Raw genomic sequence first — 20731 nt, forward strand, 5'->3', positions numbered from 1 at the left:
CTCCCTCACTGCAAGGCCCTAAGGGCCGTCCTGTGGCAGGTGTGCCACACACCCCCCCCCCCCGCCCCGCTCCGCACTCGCACTGCGCCCTTGCCTGTCAACGTTGTGACCGCACAGCGCTCTCAGGCCCCGGCTCACTCCCTCGGGTGTACCCCAGACGGGGAGCCGCCGGGTCCCACAGAACTCCACGCGTAACGTTAAAGTCACCTCCTGGCTCCCACAGCGGCCGCGCCGAGCCGCGCCGACACTGCTTCCGTTTAAACCGCCTGCAGCCACCCCGAACGAGCGAACGGAACCCAGAGCTTCCTCACCCCCAGCCGCCGCAGGGCCGCGGTCTCGCCTCCCCGGCCCGCCGTGCACGCCGCCACGGCCACGGCACCACGGCCACGGCGGAGCCCGGGACGGACAGGGGCGAGGAGCCCGTCTAGACGGGTTCGCGAGGGTTCCAAGGCGGCGGGACTGGGAGAGGCGTGGCGGGCTACACGCGTGGCGGCTCGCCGTCCCTGACGGAGGACCCGCTGTGACGTCCGGGGACTGTGGGCGTGGCCGGCGTCCGGGGGCGTGGCGTTAGGGGGCGTGGCAGGGCGCGGCGTCTCGCCGTCCCTGACGGAGGACCCGCTGTGGCGTCCGGGCGGGCTGTGGGCGTGGCTGGGCGTCGTAGCGTCAGGGGGCGTGGCAGAGCGGAGGAGGCTGGGGCGAAGGCGGGCTAGGGCCCTGCGCATGCGCACTGTCGGCCGTGGCGCGACTTGCGACGATGGCCGTGGCGCTGGGCTCGCGGAGCGCCTTGCGGCTGCGGCTGCTCCTGTCACAACTGAAGCCCGGGATCCGTGTTTCCCGGGCCGGGCCCGCAGCCGCGTTCGGGTAATGGCGCGCGCCTCTTATCGGGGAATCCCCGCGCTCGGGGGGCGGGGGGCGGCTGGAGCGGCGCGCGGGCCTCAGGTGGGCCGGCGGCGGGGGCGGCCCCTGTACCTGGGGTCGCCGTGCGGTCCTTTCGTGGATGGCTGGCCGTCCCCGAGGACCGCCGTCTCCCGTCTGGGATCCGAGCCGGCTGGAGACCCGGGCGTCCCGCGCGCGCTCACCTCCGAGTGCCCTGGGCGCCCCGTGCGCGCTCACCTCCGAGTGTCCCGTGCGCCCCGTGCGCGCTCACCTCCGAGTGTCCCGGGCGCCCCGTGCGCGCTCACCTCCGAGTGTCCCGTGCGCCCCGTGCGCGCTCACCTCCGAGTGTCCCGGGCGCCCCGTGCGCGCTCACCTCCGAGTGTCCCGGGCGCCCCGTGCGCGCTCACCTCCGAGTGCCCCGGGCGCCCCGTGCGCGCTCACCTCCGAGTGTCCCGGGCGCCCCGCGCGCTCACCTCCGAGTGCCCCTGGCGTCCCGCGCGCGCTCACCTCCGAGTGCCCCGGGCACCCCGTGTGCGCTCTCTCACCTCCGAGTGCCCTGGCCTTCTGGCTGAGCCAAAACCGAGTCCGGCCGCAGGACGCCGGCGTTGCTGTGCGCTCTGCTTCCCCGGGGGTCCGCAGGAAGTTCGCGGGACACGCAGCTTGTGAACGGACTGCGTGGATCCCAGCGTTTTGCACCAAAGTAGACTTCTTGATTCAGTTTCCCGCGAGCTTGTTGGAGTACTCACAGGCGAACACGTAGGCGCTGGCACGTGTGCCCCTGAGTATCGATGTGAACCAGGACCCGGAGAAAAGCTCAGAACGGCCTTTAGGCGCCTGCATTGAGAGCGTCGCTTTCTCCGACTTGGACACTTTAAACTTGAAAACTTGCTTTGGGAGAAAGGAAGGCACATCTGATGCGGTTTTAAATTTTCCTGTTGTGATTGATAGCTCGAGCTTTGCATTTGATGTGTTTTATTGCTGCTTTAGAATTATTTGAAGATTTTCAGGACTTTTGATGCAGATAGTGGGTGCCACTGTAAAAATCAACCGTGAAACTTGGGCATTCTGTCCAGTTCCCGCTTACGGACGCATTGAGATTACTGTGATGTACCAGCATCCTGGCTTCCGTAAGTTGTTCAGTGGTTGAGAGAAAGTCCCATACATCTAGCTGCACTGTATTCTTTCAAAAATGTCCCTGAAAAATGGGTTTCTCTGGGTTTTGGACTGCTGTTGCATAGACACAGTTCCAAGTTGATAGAACAGGCAGGGGGAGAAGGCAGTGGCATTGGTTAATCCTGTAAACCAGGCTGCAGCCCAAAGCAAGTAGCCAGAAGCCCTCATGTAAAAACTGCTTCAGGGGCTGGTGCTGCGGCAAAACCGGAAAAGCCGGCGTCTGCATCGCTGGCGCCCCGTATGGGCACCCGCCTGATTCCCAGCTGCTCCACTTCCAATCCAGCACCTTGCTGATGGGCCTGTGCACCCACATGGGAGACCTGGAAGAGGCTCCTGGCTTCCCTCTGGTCCAGCTCCAGCTGTTGTAGCCATTTGGATGTGAACCAGTGGATGGAAAATCTCTCTCCTTCTCTGTAACTCTGGCTTTCAAGTAAAATCAATAAATCTGGAAAAAAAAAATTGGTACTGCATCCTCCATGGTCAGCCCAATCTAGCTTTAAAATTACTAGATTTTTTTAAAGGGCTGGAGAGCTGCTCCAAGACTCACCAAGATAAATGCTGAATTAAAAAAAAAAAAAAACAAAAAACTTTGCTTCAGCCGGTGCCCAACACGCAGCTGAGTTGTGTGGCCAAATCCGTCGTTTGGAACTTTGACCCTCATTTCATAGTCTCTCAGGTGATCCGTTCTTGAGCCAGGTTAACAAGGCCTTTTCTACTGAAGTTGAATGGTGCGGACAGTTACCGTATTAATAACTGACAGAACCAGGTATTTCCCCAAGTCACCCTTGGGATGCCGGGCCCCAGTGGCCCCACTGCCTGAGCTTTGCTGGGGGCTGTGGCTGTGGGGTGGGAGAGAAGGCTGGCCTTTGGAACTGACGGCTGTGTTACTGTTGCTCACTGTATGAACATGGGCAGGTTCCCTAACCTCCCTGAGGCTCCTGCTTTGCAGAGCTTCTGTGAGGATTTGAAACAATGTAAAAAGCCTGAGGCAGAAATAGCCAGTGATTAGCAGGTGCAACCAGTTACAATGCAAATAGTCAATATCTGAATAATGCCATATACAAAGTAAGTAAAGTCATCAAGATTCTTGTAAATTCAAGCTTTGGAGGTAGCTAATATATTGAACTACTGAGTACTTTCGAAGAAATACACAGAAAAAACATGCTGAACATACACTCTTTAAAAAAAAGATTTTTTATTTATTTCAAAGGTAGAATTACAGAGAGGAGGAGAGAGAGAGATTTTCCATCTGCTGGTTTACCCTCCTAATGGCTGCAATGGCCAGGGCTGGGCCAGGCTGAAGCCAGGGCCCTGGAGCTTCTTCCAGATCTCCCACATGGGTACAGAGCCCCAAATACGTGGGCCATCTGCTGCTTTCCCAGGCGAATTAGCAGGGAGCTGGATCAGAAGTGGAACAACCAGGTTTGGAATTGGTGCCCATATGGGATACTGGTGTTGGGGGCAGGGTAACCTATTACACCACAGCGCTGGCCCCTGAATAGACACTCCTGGGACTTTGAAAGTGTGGGTGTTTCTGATTAAGTGGCCTCATTTGTATCTAGTCAAAGAGCTGAAGAAGCAGAGCTCTGGGGTCAGAGACAGACACAGAAGCTCCTCTTAACCTGGGGGGTTCCCAGTACTGTGATGGGGCCAGTTACCCGCCCTCTGACCTTCAGGGCCCTCCGTGGTAGTTAGGTATGATGGGCAGCTGAGAGCAAAGTGGGTGTGCTAAAGAAAGCTCTCAGCAGAGCGGGTGACCTGATCTCCTTTCGTTATTTGCCCCGAGCTCTGCCAGCTTGCCTCCCTGAGCAGTCAGCTGCCTTCCTGAGGGGGCGGCTAAGGGTCTTCAGTACCACTGTGCTGTTCTTACCTCCTCCCCTTCCGCGACATTGCCTCTCAGCCTCCCGGAAAGGGGGGGTGGAGGTCAGATCCCAGACAGGAGAGGGGGTGTGGGGGGCTGGTGCGGTAGGTTAATCCTCCGCTTGCAGTGCCTGCATTCCATGTGGGCATTGGTTCTAGTCCCGGCTACTCCACTTGTGATCCAGCTCTCTGCTATGGCCTGGGAAAGCAGTAGAAGGCCCAAGTCCTTGGGCCCCTGCACCCACGTGGGAGACCCGGAAGAAGCTCCTGGCTTCAGAATGGCCTAGCTCTGGCTTTTGTGGCCCTGCTCAAACCTGAGTTTGAGCCCTGGTAAAAGGGGGGGGGGGGGCATGTGAGCAGACGTGGAGCCGGTTCCTTCCACCTGTGCCCTAGGTCTCTGCCCCCCAGCTTTTCCTGTAAAACCCTGCACACTGCCGGTGAGTGCTGGTAGCAGGCGATCTGTTTCTCTTTCCTTCTAGGTTCCGCGTGACAGGCGAACCTGCCTGTAGTGCCCAGCACAAAGCATTCATTCAGGAGTTACCTGAATAGATGAGGAGTGCTGCAGAGATTTGGGACTTTAGAAAGAAGACCCCACAGCCGTGCCTTCAGAGCTAATGAGCTGGACTCTGCCCTGGCCTGTGTGGTTGATGTCTCCACAGGTGATTCTAATAGACACACCTGCTGCAGGGCACCTGGGTCAGAGACGGGATGTGGGGGCGGGGAGAAAGCGTGAGAGAGAGAAAGAGGAGGTGTTCGCTTTGTCCTTTAAACCTCCTGAAGTTTTCTTTTTCCTTAGAGTTGGTTTCTTGAAAGTACTTGGAGGCAGAAGCACATCAGGGCCACGGAAGCACTGAGTTTTTTTCTTTGTTTTTGCCAGTGTGCACTGAACTGGTAACACCACGCCTGTGTGCACTGAACTGGTGACATCACGTCTGGCCAGGCTCTCGATAAACTGGAGCAAAAGTCCTCCTTCAGATGAGCTTGTGTTCCTGTGGAAACAAGCAGCGCTCAGGAGCTGTTATCTTTAAGGAGTGAACGTTCTCCTGTGTTTGACATCGGTTTGCTGTTGTTCATAGACAGCCCTCCTGCCTCTTCCCCAACTGGGAGAATCGGGCACGGGCCTGGCAGCCTCCATCTGCACCGAGGGAAGGGCTGGTGGGATAACAGCAGCTGCCTGTGGTGCGATGGGTGTCTGGGATGTTGACGACAGAGCGCCGGGGACCTGGTCTTCCCCTTAGCGTCCCTGCACAGCCCTGCGACGGTCAGCCTACCACCTGTGTCGGGCCTTCCATCGTGTGAGTTCTTCCAGAAGTGCCTTCCCCGTTACATTCCTTTTTCAGAATTTTACCACCTTTGGAGGTTCATCTCCAACCTCTACTCAACCCTGATGTGGTCTGTCTCCAAGTGAACCCTCCAGGTCGTCTGCCTTTGAACTCTAGGTCACCTGGCTTTGTTTCTGTGTTCTGTTTAGGCCGCCAAAAGGATATGGGACGGCAATAGTTACAGTTGCGTGGAAAGGAACTGAGCACAGACACAGCCCAGGGCAGAGGGCAGCGGCAGGGGTTTGCAGGAGACTTGGGGATGGCCGTGAACGTGAGCCAGGGCTGGAGGCAGCCACCTGGATCTTACAGAAGGATGGGCTTTGGGCATTGAGAAGGGTGAGGGAGGGAGCTTCTCATGGTAGGCGGGGCCTTCAGAAAGTTCATGGAAAATGCATATTTTGGAGATTATGCATGAACTTGAGAAAATTTTGCACCAAAATAAACTTGTCTTTTACTTCCATTTTCCCACCAATTTGTGGACGTGCCCTCAACAGGGCCCTCAGCGCTGGAGCAATAAAGGGGATGGGTACCTTCCGCATCACTGCCGCGAGCTGTGCCCCTGCTCTGCCTTCCCTCCCTGAGGGATTGCACAGTGAACCGTCCTGAGTCTTTGCTCTTGGGCCCAGTATGGCAAAGCAGGTGCACCGGTGAACCTGTGTTAGTGGAGCATGCTCGTTGGCTTCTTGACCCTAAGATCGCTGAAGCCATTACCACAGTAAACAGATGTTGGTCATTAGCATTGGCAGCATCACGGTGTCACAGCTGTCGTAGTGCCCCTGCGTGGTGACTTTAGGTACGGCAGGCCGTATTACGCCAGCGCTGTCTTGGTGTTTCAGAGATGGTGTAGTAAGTTGAGATGTACCCCCATCGCCACCCCTTCGTTTCTGCATCCTTCCGTACTTGAAGTTGGTGAGTAAGATGAAGCCGAGAGAAAACAGGGCCTCAGTTTTCTAACAGTGTTTCAGTCAGTAATCATCCGGACTCGCCGCAGGGGTTGAAAGAAAAAGGAAGTCGCGGTTGATTTAAATGTGCTAGCCAGGAGAACAGGGGCGCCCCCTGGCCCCTGCCCACAGCCATGTGTCCCTTCTGCACGCCCCTCAGCTGTCCACCTGATGCCGGTGGGGAGGCCTTGAAGGCTGGTGCGGGGGCCCCGCACGCGCTCTCGGCGTCTGTCCCTGGGTATTCTGTTCTGGGGCACCCAGAAGAGCAGCTGCTTTGGCACGCGTGCCATTCAGATGAGACAGGGCCTGGGGTTAGCCCTGCCCTGAGGCTTGGCCAAACAAATGCCGGATCAGGGCAGGGCCGGCGAGATGGGGACTTGAGCTGGAGTCAACTCCAAAACGTTTCAACTTCTTAAAAAACAGTGTGGCCATGTCAGTGCAGGAGTCATCCCTGACCGTAGGCCTCCTGTAGCTGGCCAGGTGACACAGGAGGCCCTGCTCCTACAAAGCAGCCTTGAGATCAAGGCTTTCCCTTTGGACTCCTGGACCCGCCTTGTTGTGGGAATGCCACCAAGAGGCTGAAAGTGCTGGTGGCGCGCTGGGCCTGCCGGTGCTCCTGGTTGGTGTTCCTCCGCCACCCCTTGCGTCTCCCTGTGTGGAGCCCCCGGGTCAGCCTGCACGTGGGCACCGCTGGCTTGCCGCTCACCGCGGGTGTGCCCCAGCCTGTGTGGCCACTGACTTCAGGAAGCCTCGCGGTGCGTTTGTAGGGGAGCCCCAGGCTGGGTGCCGAGGCAGGTTCAGACGTGAAGACACGGTTCTTCCCAGAAGTACAGACTCAATGCACTTTTAGGGCTGGAAAATTGAGACACAGAATAGCCCAAGAAGCCTGAGGGTGAAACTACATATAAAAGACCAGGCTTATTTATTTATTTGAAAGGCAGAGTTAGAGAAAGAGAGATCTTCCATCCACTGGTTCACTCCCCAAATGGCCACAATGTCCAGGGCTGGGCCAGGCTGAAGCCAGGAAGCCAGAAGCTTCTTCTGTGTCTCCCACATGGGTGCAGGGGCCCAAGCCCCTGTGCCATCTTCTGCTGCTTTCCCAGGCCATAGCAGGGAGCTGGATTGGAAATGGAGCAGCTGGGACTCACACGGGTGCCCAGGTGGGATGGCGTGTTGCAGGCAGGGCTTCACCTGCGATGCCACAGTGCCGGCTCCAAAAGACCAGGCTTGTTAGACTTGTACTGCCAAATCATTTTCTTCTGAGGGCAAGTCTTTAATTACTGCTGTTTTTCTTGTAGCACCTCGGTGACGTCTGCCAAAGTGGCTGTGAACGGCGTGCACCTGCATTACCAGCGGACCGGCGAGGGCGAGCACGCAGTCCTGCTGCTTCCTGGGATGCTGGGTCTGGATGCTTTCATGATGCTTCCACGTGCCGTGTGGTCGCTGGGATGCAGCCACAGTGCCGGCTGCCAAGGGTTATTTCCTAACTCAGTGCTTTGCTGAATGTTTCAAGTCGTATTTGCTACGGTCACGTTTCAGTGATTTAGAAAAGTGCATGACTTCCTACTGCACGTATTTTTTCGTTGCTTTGTCTCTAGTTTTTCCCATAAGCACAGTGAGGAGCCACAGTTGCCTGTAATTGGGAAGGTGACAGGGGTGTGAGAAGGAAAGATGAGGGAACAAGGTCAGTCGGTGTCGGGCCCTCCTAGAGTGCCTGGCATCCAGGGGTTTCCCAGGATGTGGACTTCGGTGCTAAAACCAGGACAAGTGGAGCACCCTGTTGTGGACAATTTGTTCAGTTAAATAAGAGGTAAAAAGAAACCTTCAAGTCCTTTTGAAAATCAAAGATGTCCATATTACCCTGGCATTATGTGGGGCACGGGGAGCCCACTGGATCTCGGGCTCCTGCCCCAGAACAGGTGTTGAAGTCCAGGGGAAGTTTGCGTGATCCCAGGACGTGCCACGTGTGGCTTTAAGGGGTTTAGTATCATTGCTTTATTTTTAATTCAGTTAAACAATCCTGGCATATACTCACTTCTGTGTGATTTGCTTCTTCCCCCTAACAATTAAGTGCAAACATTTTTTCAGTTGATTGATGATCCACTTGACAGCACCTGAGCCCAGCTGACTGGCATGGTGCTGTGGCTAGTGAGGCCTGTATGTCCACAACAGTGTTGGGGTACGTGGAGCCTGTGGGCTGTATCAGTCCTGCAGAACCATTTGGTCTGGCCCTGCTAAGGCAACTGCAGGTGGGACTTAAATCCAATAAATCTATAGCAGGCTAATTTTTTTTTTTTTATTTAAAAGCAAGATTTATTAGAGTCTAAGACCTCCAGCCAGAGGGCAGGGAGGAGGGACAGGCTAATTTTCAAGTTGATAATTTTGTGTGGCCCATGGTTGATGTTATAAATATCCAGATGGTCAAAAAAAAAAAAAAAACAACAACAACAACAAAAAACACCAAAATGTTCCCCATCTGATGGTGTTTAGTACCTTTTTAAATCCATAATTATTTGCAAGTAACGAGGGAGGGCGTTTACTCTGATGGTTGGCTGTAAGCCAGCGTTATCTGTAAGACCAGTGACTTCAGACTTCCATTATTTCAGCATTGCAGCCATTATCCAGGCATAAGATGCTTTTTCTAATTAGTTACTGTTGGTATAAAGCATCGGCATGCTTCCAGAACCCAAGCCAGTGAGATTCTCACATCCTGGCCCCCAGCACCTGTCGCCCTCTCCACGGGCGTCACAGGTCCTGGGCACTGGTGTCCATGGACATACGCTCGGGCTCTCCATTCATTCTTCGAAGGCTTCGTTCCCCGTTCTTGGCACCGGGCTTTCTGTGTGGGGGTGTGCCAGATTCCTGTGGTTGTCTCCAGCCTGTCCCCCTCCCTGCTCCTCCCTGTTCCCTCCTGCCCCCCTGTAGAAACCCCTGCAGGTCAAGGCCTCCAAGAAGGCTCCTGTGTTCGGGCAGTCCTAGCTTGGCAGTCCATGGATTGTTTTTTTTCTTTGTTTTTCTGAATGATTCACCCATGTGAAATGAGCCTGCACCACCTTGAAAGACACTTTTGAACACAGCCAGGGCACCGGGCAAGGTGTTTAGTGTGCGTTTGCGGCCTGAGCTCTGTTTGCTGGAAGTCGAGTGGATTTTACAAGTGAAATGCTGACCTGGCCTGGACCAACCTCTGAGAGAGAGAGTGCCTTCCACACCATGTGTAGTGGGTGTGAACATACCACACCTGTGTCACCCCATGGGCAGGCCAAGGGCTGCCAATCAAGGCTGCCACGGGCTCTGTTTATTATAGTTCCGTGCTATTTTAATCAAGCAAACTAAATTGATTTCTTCCCTTCATGCCTTCCCTACCCCCTATCGAGGTGTTTCAGTTTTCTGATTTTTTTTTTCAATTTTTTTAGATTTATTTACATATTTGAAAAATTTACAGAGAAAAGGAGAGAAAGATTTTCCATCCACTGGTTCACTCCCCAAATTGGCTGCAATGGCTAGAGCTAAGCCAGGCTGAAGGCAGGGACCAGGAGCTTCATCTGGGTTGCCCATGTGAGTGGCAGGGACTGGCACTTGGGCCATCTTCTGCTGCTTTCCCAGGCGATATCAGAGAGCTGGATCGGAAGTGGAGCAGCGGGACTAGAACCAGAGCCCATATGGGATGCCGGCACTGCAGGCGGCGGCTTTACCCACCACGCCACAGCGCTGGCCCCATGAGTTGTTTTTTTTTTTTTTTTTTAATAGCCTATAAGCATACATCTGTAAGTTAGTTTCTAAACATTTTCACTAATTATTTCAAAAAAAGAAAACGAAAATTAAGCTCAAGGGGTATCAAAAATGCTGAAATAAAAAAGGAACAAAAGAAGTTAGAGCCTCGTTCCTTCTGAAAATAAATAGCCAGGCAGTGGCGGGGCAGGGGGTCAGCGACAGATCTGAACTCGGCCGGAATGACAGATCTGAACTCGGCCGGAATGACAGATCCGAACTCGGCCGGAATGACAGATCCGAACTCGGCCGGAATGACAGATCCGCCTCCCAGTGAATGAATTCAGCAGTGACAGGACTGCCTTCCTGATGACCAAGTGCAGACTAGCCGTAGTGCTTCTCTTTGGAGAGACAAAGAGCTCCCGTCTGCTGGTTCACTCCCTGAATGCCCACAACTGGGCCAGAGCCGGGAGCTGGAAACTCAGTCCAGGTCCCCCACGTGCCTGGCAGGCACTCAGCCACTTGAGCCATCACCTGCTGCTTCCCAGGGTGCCCCGGCAGGAGACTGGTGTCAGGAGCTGGAGCCGGGAAGCAGGCATTGCGGTGTGGGACGCCGGCCTCGACCACAGGCCCATGCCTAGCCCCAGTGCTCTGCTTTAGGGTGATTATTGCTTCTGTTGTGCTGCGCCGTGTTTGATACAGTGAAAGCATTCACCTGAGGAACCCATGGCTGTTTTTAGGAAGTGGCGAGACTGATTTCGGACCCCAGCTTAAGAACCTCAGTAAGAAGCTGTTCACGGTGGTAGCCTGGGACCCTCGGGGATATGGACATTCCAGGCCGCCGGATCGTGATTTCCCAGTGGACTTTTTTGAGAGGGATGCCAAAGATGCCATCGATCTGATGAAGGTGGGTCCCAGGGAAGAACCCAGCGGTGGGGGATGGCCGGGCACCTTCATTTACTTTGTTTAGTTTTGTTGTTCTTTTTGTCTTTTACAAAGATAATACCCTGTAAGAAATTTCAAAGCAAATGGTTTGCACATCCCTAATCCCAAAATATAACATCCTTACAGTGTTCCAGAATCTGAGACTTGTTGAGGCAGACATGGTGCCACAAGTGGAAAATTCCACACCTGCCCTACAACAGGTTGCAGTCAATATAGGTGCACTAAAAGTATTGTAGGAAATCACCTCAGGCTAGTGGAATGGGATCTAGGAAACACAAATGAATTTCATGTTTATACTTGAGTCTCATTCCCAAGATACTCACTCTATAACTGCAAATATTCCAAACTCTGAAAAAAAGAATCTGAATCTAAAATACGTCTGGGTCCAAGCATTCTGGGTAAGGGTCTTAACTTCTATAAAGAAGAAAGTAGAAAGAGCCCACAATCCAGCCGTCCGGAGACCCTACTACCGAGACTTAAAAGACTACCTTTGGCCCGTTTTTCTTACATATTTAAATACCCAGGGTAGTACTGCTGGTGTCATGCTGTACCAGTGTTTCTGCAACGTGCTGTTTTTATCGAGCAGTTTGTCACCAGGCGGTCCCATGTCAGTGAGTAAGCGTTACACCAGCCTCTCACAGACACAGGTCACGTAACCCCCTTGATCCGTGGTTTTGATTTCCAAGATTTCAGTCTGAAAATTCTAGAAACAAACGGTTCATACGTTTTAAATTGTGCAGCACTCTGAGCGGGGTGACGATTCGCCTGGGATGTGAGTCCATGCCGTCCTGTACACTGCGTAGAGAAAAAGAACTGTTCACAGGAGCCAGTGCCAGCTACAGTCAGACACCCACGGGAGTTTTGGAGCAAATCCCCCCGTGGAGGGAGCCTGCTGCGTTTCATCATATCAAACGTGCTGTGTCCTCGCCCATTTTTTTCTAATGTGGATAAGTAACAATCTTTAAGTTACCTTTTTTCACCCTGTGAGTACACGCGGCAGTGCAGTGAGCATTCTGTTTGTGGACATTTCAGGTCTCAATTTTTGCTGTACTGTACAATGTCATGGAACCCAGGGCACATGTACAGGGTCTGTTACGAGTTTATGAGGTGGCATGCTGGATGGTAGAAGATGCAAATGTTCGTGCTACAAGGTCTTGCCAAATTATTATCTCTAGTAGTCACAACAGTTTATATCCTATCAGTGAGCATCTTGGACGAATGTTTGTTCATCCCTTCATTTTCCCAGTCATTTTAGCTGTACTTCTGTTGTACCCGAAACGTCTGATTCCCACCAATTAAGACCACCAGGAGCCGAGGCTGGTGCAAACGCAAGAGTTTTATTTCAAACTCGAGTTTGGTCCGACATCCGCAGCAGGCACAGCTGGGCTGGCTTGGCGGCCCCTACCATAAGGTCGTTAGGGTTTCTATACAGTTGAACGTACAAGTTCAGCTATGCAGTATCTGATAGGCTCGTGTTCTAAATTCATACTTGTCCTAAATTGGCTACTATTCAAGTGAGTAAACAGTTTGTTTTTGTTTTTCTCTTTCTCTTTTAAGTCTAGCATAGGATCCATTCTTCCTGGCAAGTACTTAGCCAGCGAGTTCAGCATAGGGTCAGGGTTCTTGGTATTATTTTACACAAGCATCCCGTAGGCCTGGCCACCTGGTCTTTATCTTGTTGGCTCGGCCATCTGGTCTTTTGAACCAGTTCCCGGGATTTGAAGAAAACTCAAAGGTAAGGGGAGGTTTGTTATTGTAAGATGTTAATTTTCAACATGACTGAGTTTAAGTTTAACTCCTTCACTTCTAGGCAGCATCTCTTGGGTGTAATGTTGGTCCACTTCCTTTTTAGTCCCTGGTTAATTCACCTGAGCCTAACCTAATTTCCCCATGACGTTCTCTTCCAACCGACCTGTGACCAGCTCTTCCCAGGGTTGGGCTCAGTGGCATAGGCAGGTGCCCTGCTGCGTGGCATCCAGCAGCTCTGGTCGCTCTGCTGTCCTTGAAGTCCTCGCTCAGGCACAGGCAGGCGCACACACGGCGTACTGTCAGATCCAGGAGCGCTGGCCTCTGCTGCTTCGAGTTCCTCGAGGATTTATCCCACCGGAAGCCATGGATCCCTCGGATTCCAAACCCACCCCTGCAGTCAGGCTTCAGGAGTTGTATTACTGCAGACTCATGGGAGAAAGCGTAACGCCACCCAGTGGTAGACGAGGGGGCGCTCCACACCACCCACCTGTGGTGCTGGTGGCTACTGACGCCTGGGTTCCTTCAGCAGAGGGCGGCAGTAACCTGGGCCGTGTGTTCTGTCGTGTTGTCACAGGCGCTGCAGTTTAAGAAGGTGTCTCTGCTGGGCTGGAGTGACGGCGGCATAACCGCGCTCATCGCCGCCGCCAAGTACCCATCCTACGTCCGCAAGATGGTGATCTGGGGAGCCAACGCCTGCGTCACGGATGAAGACATCAGGATTTATCAGGGTGTGTTCCTGCTCTCCCCACTTGACCCGTGTCCACAAGTCGCAGCTCCTCTGTTTTCCGCCTCCCAACTCTGTGGAGGAAGCGTGATGAGTTGTCAGAAGTAGCGCAGTGCAGCCACCCTGGGTTTAAAGCTTCCTGTTTCCAGAGCGGAACCTGAATGACTCAGGAAGAGCCCCAGTGCAGCCAGCACCTGCGTCACTCTGTCCTGCTCTAAGGAGGGACGGGGCGAGGTCAATGTCGTCACCAGCCCTGTTAGAAATAACAGGAGAGTCAAAGGCAGCGCCGGGTTGAGACGCGAAGCCTCCTCCCTAGGTTGGAGGAGCTCCTGTGCCACCTGCACTTTGAAAGTCGTTCTGCAGCGTCTCTTTGAGGTTTTCAAGAGGCACCACAACAGGCGCCGCACTCCGCGGCCGGTGGTCAAGCTGCGCTGGATCCGCTTTTGCACTAGTGCTGGGTCAGAGACCAGCCTGCAGCGTCCGTGCCCTCCCACTTCCCCGCTGCTCCCCGGGGCTGCTCCGGTGCCCCCGGGACACATGGGGCACAGTCAGTTACCAGGCAGCTTCAGCCAGCAGCTCAGGAGTTGATCAGCCTCCAGCTACTGCCCTAACTGAGGTGACCAGGCTCTCAGGAGGAGGAAGGGATGGACCAGGGTCCGTGGACCTGACCTGGGCTGCCCCTTACCACCTGCCGGCAGGGCCGCCCGGGCCCCTCCTCTTAGGGCCAGTTGCTCTGTGTCCTGAGTGTTTCCAGAGGACCCCAGATGGCCCCCCTAGGCAGTTAGGACGAGGTGGGTGGTCTGTTTCCTGTTCTCCTGTACAAGTCATTGCACAAGGCCCCAGCCTCTGGAGCCCAGGAATTCACTCTCCTGGCCTTTTACAAAAGAAGGTTGCAGTGCCCTGGGTGGCTGTCACCGTTTCCGTGCTTGTGTGAGTCACGTGGCTGAGTCCTGCGCTCTGGTGCAGAACCTTGGCTCTTTACCTCTTTCTGTCCTGTAAAAGAAACAGGGTACTCGGAGGTAGTCGTCCTGCCTGTCCCCACCGTGTCCCTGCCTGGCTCAGAGGAAGGGTCTGCCTTGTGCAGTGCCCTGGTGTTTCCTGTGGGTCTCTGCCCCACCTCTGCTGTCGCAGTGCCTTCTCACCACAGCGGAGGGGGCGAGTCGCCGGCCCTCGTCGGTAGCTGACACTGCACCAAGCCGTAGCCTTCCTCAGACGTGTCAAAAGAGGCGTCTGCGCTTTCTCCTGTCTTTCCTTCTCCGGTCCCTTCTGGCCCCCGGCCCCTCCTGCCCACTGCAGCCCACACCACAGGAACTGTTCCCACGGAAATAAGCACAGTCCCCCCTGGTCTAAGCCAGCAGGCACTTGTAGGATGTTTCTGTCCTTGTCACCTTTAAAGCTGTGGGGTCTGTAGTGATAGCTCCTCTTTTTTTTCCCCCTGATGTTGTAATCTGTGTCATCTGTATTTTTTTTCCTGGCCAATCTAGCTACAGGTCTATCAACTTCATGGATCTTTTTAAAGAACGAGCTTTGGGTTTACTGACTTATTTCTGCTGCTTTCTGTTTTCAGTTTTGTCGCTTCTGCTCTTGATTATTTTCTTTCTTCTCCATGCTTGGAGTTTTAATTTACTTTCCTCTCCATTGTCTCAAAGTAGAAGTTTAGCTTCTTGATCTGAGACCTTTCTTTTTTTTTCCTAATCTAAGCATTTTACACTATCAGTTTTCCTCTAAGCACTGCTAAAGCTAAGCTTCCTACACATTTTGATATCTTGTACTTTTGTTCAGTTCAAGATACTTTCTGATATTCCTCCAGACTTCCTCCCTGATCCAAGCTTATTTAGAAGTATATTATTTAGTTTCCAAATTCAGAGATTTCCCAGATATTTTTCTGTTATCTGTATTGAGTTTATCGTTAGATTCAGAAAATACACTTTATGTGATTTTAATTCTTTTAAATTTCTTAAGGCTCATGTTATGCCCCAGGATATGATCTGCCTTGGTCCAAAATTGAACTTACTGGGGGCCAGCCTTATGGTACAGTGAGTTAACCCTCTGCTTGTAGCACTGGCCTCCCATATCAGCATCATTCAAGTCTAGGCTTCTCTGCTTCCGATCCAGCTTCCTGCTGATCTGCCTGGGAAGATAGCAAATGATGGTCCAAGTGCTTGAGCCCCTGCCACCTGCATGGGAGACCAGAGTGGAGTTCTGGGGTTTCAGCTTTGGCCTGTCCCAGCCCTAGTTGTTGTGGTCATTTGGGGAGTGAACCAGATGATCAAAGATATTTCCCTCAGTCTCTGTCCCACTCTCTGTCCCTCCACCTTTCAAATAAATAAAACTTTAAAATTGAATTTATTTCATGACGAATCCTTCACCCTACACACACACCCAACTCACTCGTCCTTTCCCCGAGTCTCTCCACATACACGAAAGCCGGAGCCCAGGGTCGTCCCTCGAAGGCCCCTCTGCCTTCTTGTTTAATGTGGCTGCACTCGGATGCCACCCAGCCTGTCCCCACCTCTCCCTGTCCTCCTGGCCCCCGTTCTTCTAGTGTAGCTTGTCTCCCAGCGTGGGAGAGTTTTCCTACTTAAAGTCCTGCAGTAATGTCAGTGAGGTCCAAGTGACCTGGCTGCCCGTGCCAGTCCTGCCCACCCGGCCCTTCTAGACACGTTTTCCTTTTCCCTCGGCCCTCTTGTGCGTTTCCCACACCACATCAGTTGCCACTCCTGACACCAGCCTTCGCCTCCACAGTGCTTTGCCCCATGCCTCCTGATACGCCGGCTTGCACTGGCCTCCCCTCCAGCCCAGGCTCCTCAGCAAACGAGTCCTCCCCGCTGCACCCAGCTCCGAGCACCACCTCCACGCAGGCGTCCCTGAACACTTGAGCTGCTGGGTGCCCGTCCCTCTGAGACCCTGAGACGCTGCACCGACATGCACGGTGGCCCTTTGTCCTGTGCACCGCCATCCCCTCCCTCCCCTGCCTCAGTCGCTGTGAACTCCACGTGTATGGTTGCTCTGGCTCTATGCACTCGCTCAGCCCCGTGCCTAACGTGTCCCACGCAGTGCCTCTGTGCTTTCTTCTCACTGCTTTGTTCCCCGGCCTGATCCCCCAGTCCAGCGGGGGCAGTGCCTTCTGGGAGCCTGTGGGACACTTGGCTGCCCTGTGGTTCCATGCTCACTCTGCAGCCTGTGAAAATAGGCTCATGATGTGTGTGCTGCCGATCACTCCCGTCTTCTGGAAGGTTCTCCGAGTTAAAGTCCTGGCCACCGTGTTCTCTGTGTGGGCGCCTCCTGTTCCTGGCTCTTCTCTGGCTTTGTGTCCAGCAGTTGGTCTCTCATTTTACACCCATCCCAGGACTGGTCTCCTCTTACTCCCAAATCCCAGGCACTTAACTTTCTGCTGGATTTTCTCATCTGGTCGCCCCACACATACCTGAAATTTGATGTGTATAAGACTAACCATATGTTTCCTCCAGACCTGTACCTCCTCTAAAATTTCTCACCTTGGTAAGTGATCCCCAGCGGATTACATGAGCCCCCTTATCTGTGGTTTCCCTTTGTACGGTTCCAGTTGCCTGTGGAGAACTAGGGCTGAAAATATTACATAGAAAATCCTGGAAACTATAAGTTTGAAGTGATCTTTATTATAATATATCGCTACAGTTGTTCTATTTCATTATTATTCGTTGTTGTGAATCTCTTACCGTGCCTGTTGTAGAGCTCTATCAGAAACGTACACGCAGGGAAAAGCATCGTTGGGTAGGCTCAGTACTGTCCTCCCTTTGAGACGTTTACTGAGGATCTTGAAACCTGGCCCCTGCAGAGAAGGGAGATGACGGCACCACAGCTGCTCTTGTGGGTTCTCGACTGGACCGCGGGGCCCGTGAAGTCAGAGCCCAGACCTGACTCGAGTCAGCCGGCACTAACACTTAGTAGGCCTCAAATAATGTTCTCTGGGTTAATTCACTCATTAGTGCTGCGTGAACGTACTTTCTCTGTTACAGTTCCACCGTTTAGTGGACTTACATGCTTAAAAAAAATTGTATCCTTGTTTTAAATCAGCAAACTGATTCAAGTGGCTAGTCTGGAAACTTCACTGTGAAACATAATTGCTACTTAGTTTTTTATAGTAATTGTACTTGGGGACAAAACTATCTTTTTTTTTTTTTTAAGATTTATTTATCCATTTGAAAGGCAGAGTTGCAGAAAGAGAGAGAGAGAGAGAGAGGTCTTCCATCCACTGGTTCACTCCCTAGATGGCCACAACGGCCAGAGCTGCATAGATCTGAAGCCAGGAGCTTCCTCCAGGTCTCCCACGCGGGTGCAGGGGCCCAAGACTTGGCCCATCTTCCACTGCTTTCCCAGACCATAGCAGAGAGCTGGATCAGAAGTGGAGCAGCTGAGACAGGAACCGGTGCCCATATGGGATGCCGACATTGCAGACGGCCCCAAAACTAGCTTTCTCTTAAAGTCAGTTAGCAGAAGTAAATACAGACAGTGTTGTCAGATGCTTGCCTGTGCCCGGCACTGTGGTGATCCCATTCTATTAATTTACTTACGCTTATTCCACAGTGTTGTTTGAGTTCTCATTTCTCTGGTGAGAGATCTGTAGCTTAGAGAGGTGAAGTGCTTGTTGTCACGGAGTTAGTGCAGGGTGGCGGCTCTGACCCAGGCAGTCCAACCCCCAGACTGTTGTTCTTAACCATGGAGCCTGATGTGAACATCTGGCTATTCCAGCTCCAGCTGGACTTCCTGCCCTTTGGGATTGAGACGCTATTTCCACAGGGAGTTGAAGCCTTGTCCAGGTTGATATTCCTAGGGAAATCTTTTGCTACACATGCCTGCTGTCTTGTTTCGGTTTTCAGAAAAGTCTGCACATTGAACATCAGCCAGCTTGCTGCTTCAAGGGCCTGGCCCCTTACATCATAGGAAACTTTCCTTTTACGAATTTATTTTAAAATGTTTTATTATATATGGGGGGATTTTTAAAGTTCATGAAAATGAAATTTAAAATAAGTTTATTTGGATGCAGGAAATTTTGAAATCCGTGCATATGGTTTTTTCATAATATGCATTCTCCAGGATTTCAGATTCCAGGGGTTTCAAAATTCCTTGCACCAAAATAAGTTTCTCATTGAATTCCGTTTTCTACCAGTGACCTGGAGTATCTTTGTGTTTGGTAAATAGAGTGCAGCACGTGTGACGTGTGAGGAGGGTGAGTTATGACAGCCACCAGCCCGCCCTGGGGCCAGGATGGGCCTTGCTGCGCCCTTGTTGTCTCTGTGCCTCCTCCCCTGCCCGCTCCCCCCTCCAGTCACTCTACACGTCAGCCCTGTGTCTTTTTGAAAAAAGTTTCGCTGCATACGTTTATATTCCTAAGCCATATCTAGTCTGCTTTGTTTCTGAGCTTTATGGAAATGCTTTCATCCTGTGTGCTGTTTGCACTGGCTCTGACCTCCAAGGTTCGCTCATGACGCCGCTGGTGGCTCCAGTGCAGTGGTTTTCACTGCTGTAGTGCAGTCCACTGGGCGGATGCGCCAGGTGTTGTTTACCGGGTCCTTCTGGTTTGCTGTGAACATTGCTGTGCTGTGCCTTTGGGCGCAGGAGCAGCAGTATCTCTGGAGGGTACGCCCACCCACCCGTGAAAGTGGGCAGATGCACCACAGCACAAGTGACAGATTAATTTACACTTCTGCCAGCATTCTATGTGATTCTGTAACTTACATCTGCAACAAAAACCTGAAATTATCAGACTTTAACTCCCTAGCCAATCAAGTGAGTGTGAACTGTCATCTTACTGTAGTCTTCATGTACTGTCACTAACAGGTGAGTGTGAACTGTCATCTTACTGTAGTCTTCGTCTACTACACTAATAGGTGAGTGTGAACTGTCATCTTACTGTAGTCTTCATCTACTGTCACTAACAGGTGAGTGTGAACTGTCATCTTACTGTAGTCTTCATCTACTGTCACTAACAGGTGAGTGTGAACTGTCATCTTACTGTAGTCTTCGTCTACTGTCACTAACAGGTGAGTGTGAACTGTCATCTTACTGTAGTCTTCATCTGCTGTCACTAATAAGATGGAAAATGTTTGTGTTTATTCACCTTTTGGGTTATTTCAGTATGAAACCTGTTCGTATCTTTTTATTTTAATTATGTAATATTTTAAAATGTATTTTATTTGGGTAAAAGGCAGACATAGGGAATTTCTATCCACTTGTTTATTTCCCAAATACCTATGCTCAGGAGCCAGAACCCAATCCAGGTTTCCACCCATGAGTGGCAGGGACCCAACTACTTAAGCCATCACCTGCCATATCCCAGGGTGGACATCAGTAGGAAACTGGAATTGGAAGAGGAGCTGGGACTTGAACCCAGGCACTCCACTATGGGATGTGCACATCCCAACCAGCACCTCCGAGGCTAGACTGAAGTTGCTCCCCCATTATGAAACATGTGATACATACAAGTATAACGCAGTATTTCTAACAGGTGTGCAATATGGAGTGCAACAGCAGAGCGAACAGCCAAGCACTCCAGCCAGCTCAGAACATTGCAGTGTTATTACAGTGTTTCTGATGTACAGATTTTGTTTATGTTGGTTTTTTTATAATGGAGTTAATAACCCCTTGAGGGGTAGCTGTGCTGCAAATACCTTTTCCCAGCTGCGGCTCTTTTTCCCCTTTCTTTATGCGTTAACATGCGGAGGTGTCCCAGTGTTGGTTTCCTCCTTGGCACACAGAGTGGTGTTGGTTGCTTTGTAGATTCCCCAGCGTGTCTGGCAGTTACTCACCCTGCACTTCCAGCCCAGTGTGTCTCGGCTTCCCTTCCTCAAGGCCGATCCTGAAGGCATCTGGATTTCGCCCTTGTTGTTGAAAAACAGGCTGGGAATGCGAGGGGACAGCAGTTGCCCTCCCCAGCTCTGCAGTCCCCCTCAGCTGCTGCTGGGCCCTTCCTGTGGGTCCGCGCGTCCTCCTTTGGACTCCCCTGTCTTTCCTCTCTGTTTCTCAGACCTTCCCTTGACCTTGACCCGGGACGTGCTGTTGGTTTGCTGAACTGTGTCTCAGATTTCATTGCGTTTGTCCTGTTTGACTTTTGCCCATGGTTTCTTGCATCCGTTCTGAAAACACTCTCACCTGTCACGTCTTCTCCCTTCGCCTTTGTCTGGAGTGTGTGGATTGTTGTAGACCTCATCTTTCTGTCTTCCGCATCGCTGTGTCTCTGTGTCGAGTGTTCTGCAGAATTCCTTTCGTTCTCTCTTGCAGTTTTCTAGTGCTGTCATCAGCTTTAGAGGACTTCTGTTTCTCTTATGACCTTTGCCCTTTGGTTAGGAGATGACACTTGCGTACTTTGAGACTGAAAACACACACACAGCACAGTGAGCATCCGTTGAATGCTTCCCTTCCAAGAAGGCTTGCACCTGTGAGGGACCAGCGCT

General features: G+C 52.3%; 1 protein-coding gene across 2 annotated transcripts in view; it reads left to right on the top strand.

Moving 5' to 3' along the window:
- Positions 1–728: 728 nt before the first annotated feature.
- Positions 729–20731, top strand: part of BPHL (biphenyl hydrolase like) — a 35700-nt gene continuing 15697 nt past the window's right edge. For both annotated transcript variants that reach the window (XM_062184005.1, XM_062184014.1), the window contains exons 1-4: positions 729–861; positions 7471–7574; positions 10621–10787; positions 13149–13302. In XM_062184005.1, the coding sequence (XP_062039989.1) occupies positions 755–861; positions 7471–7574; positions 10621–10787; positions 13149–13302 (532 nt within the window). In that variant the 5' untranslated portion in view covers positions 729–754. The remainder of the gene's footprint in view (positions 862–7470; positions 7575–10620; positions 10788–13148; positions 13303–20731) is intronic.

This window comes from Lepus europaeus, chromosome 3 (assembly GCF_033115175.1).
Source record: "Lepus europaeus isolate LE1 chromosome 3, mLepTim1.pri, whole genome shotgun sequence".
Taxonomy (NCBI): Eukaryota; Metazoa; Chordata; class Mammalia; order Lagomorpha; family Leporidae; genus Lepus; species Lepus europaeus.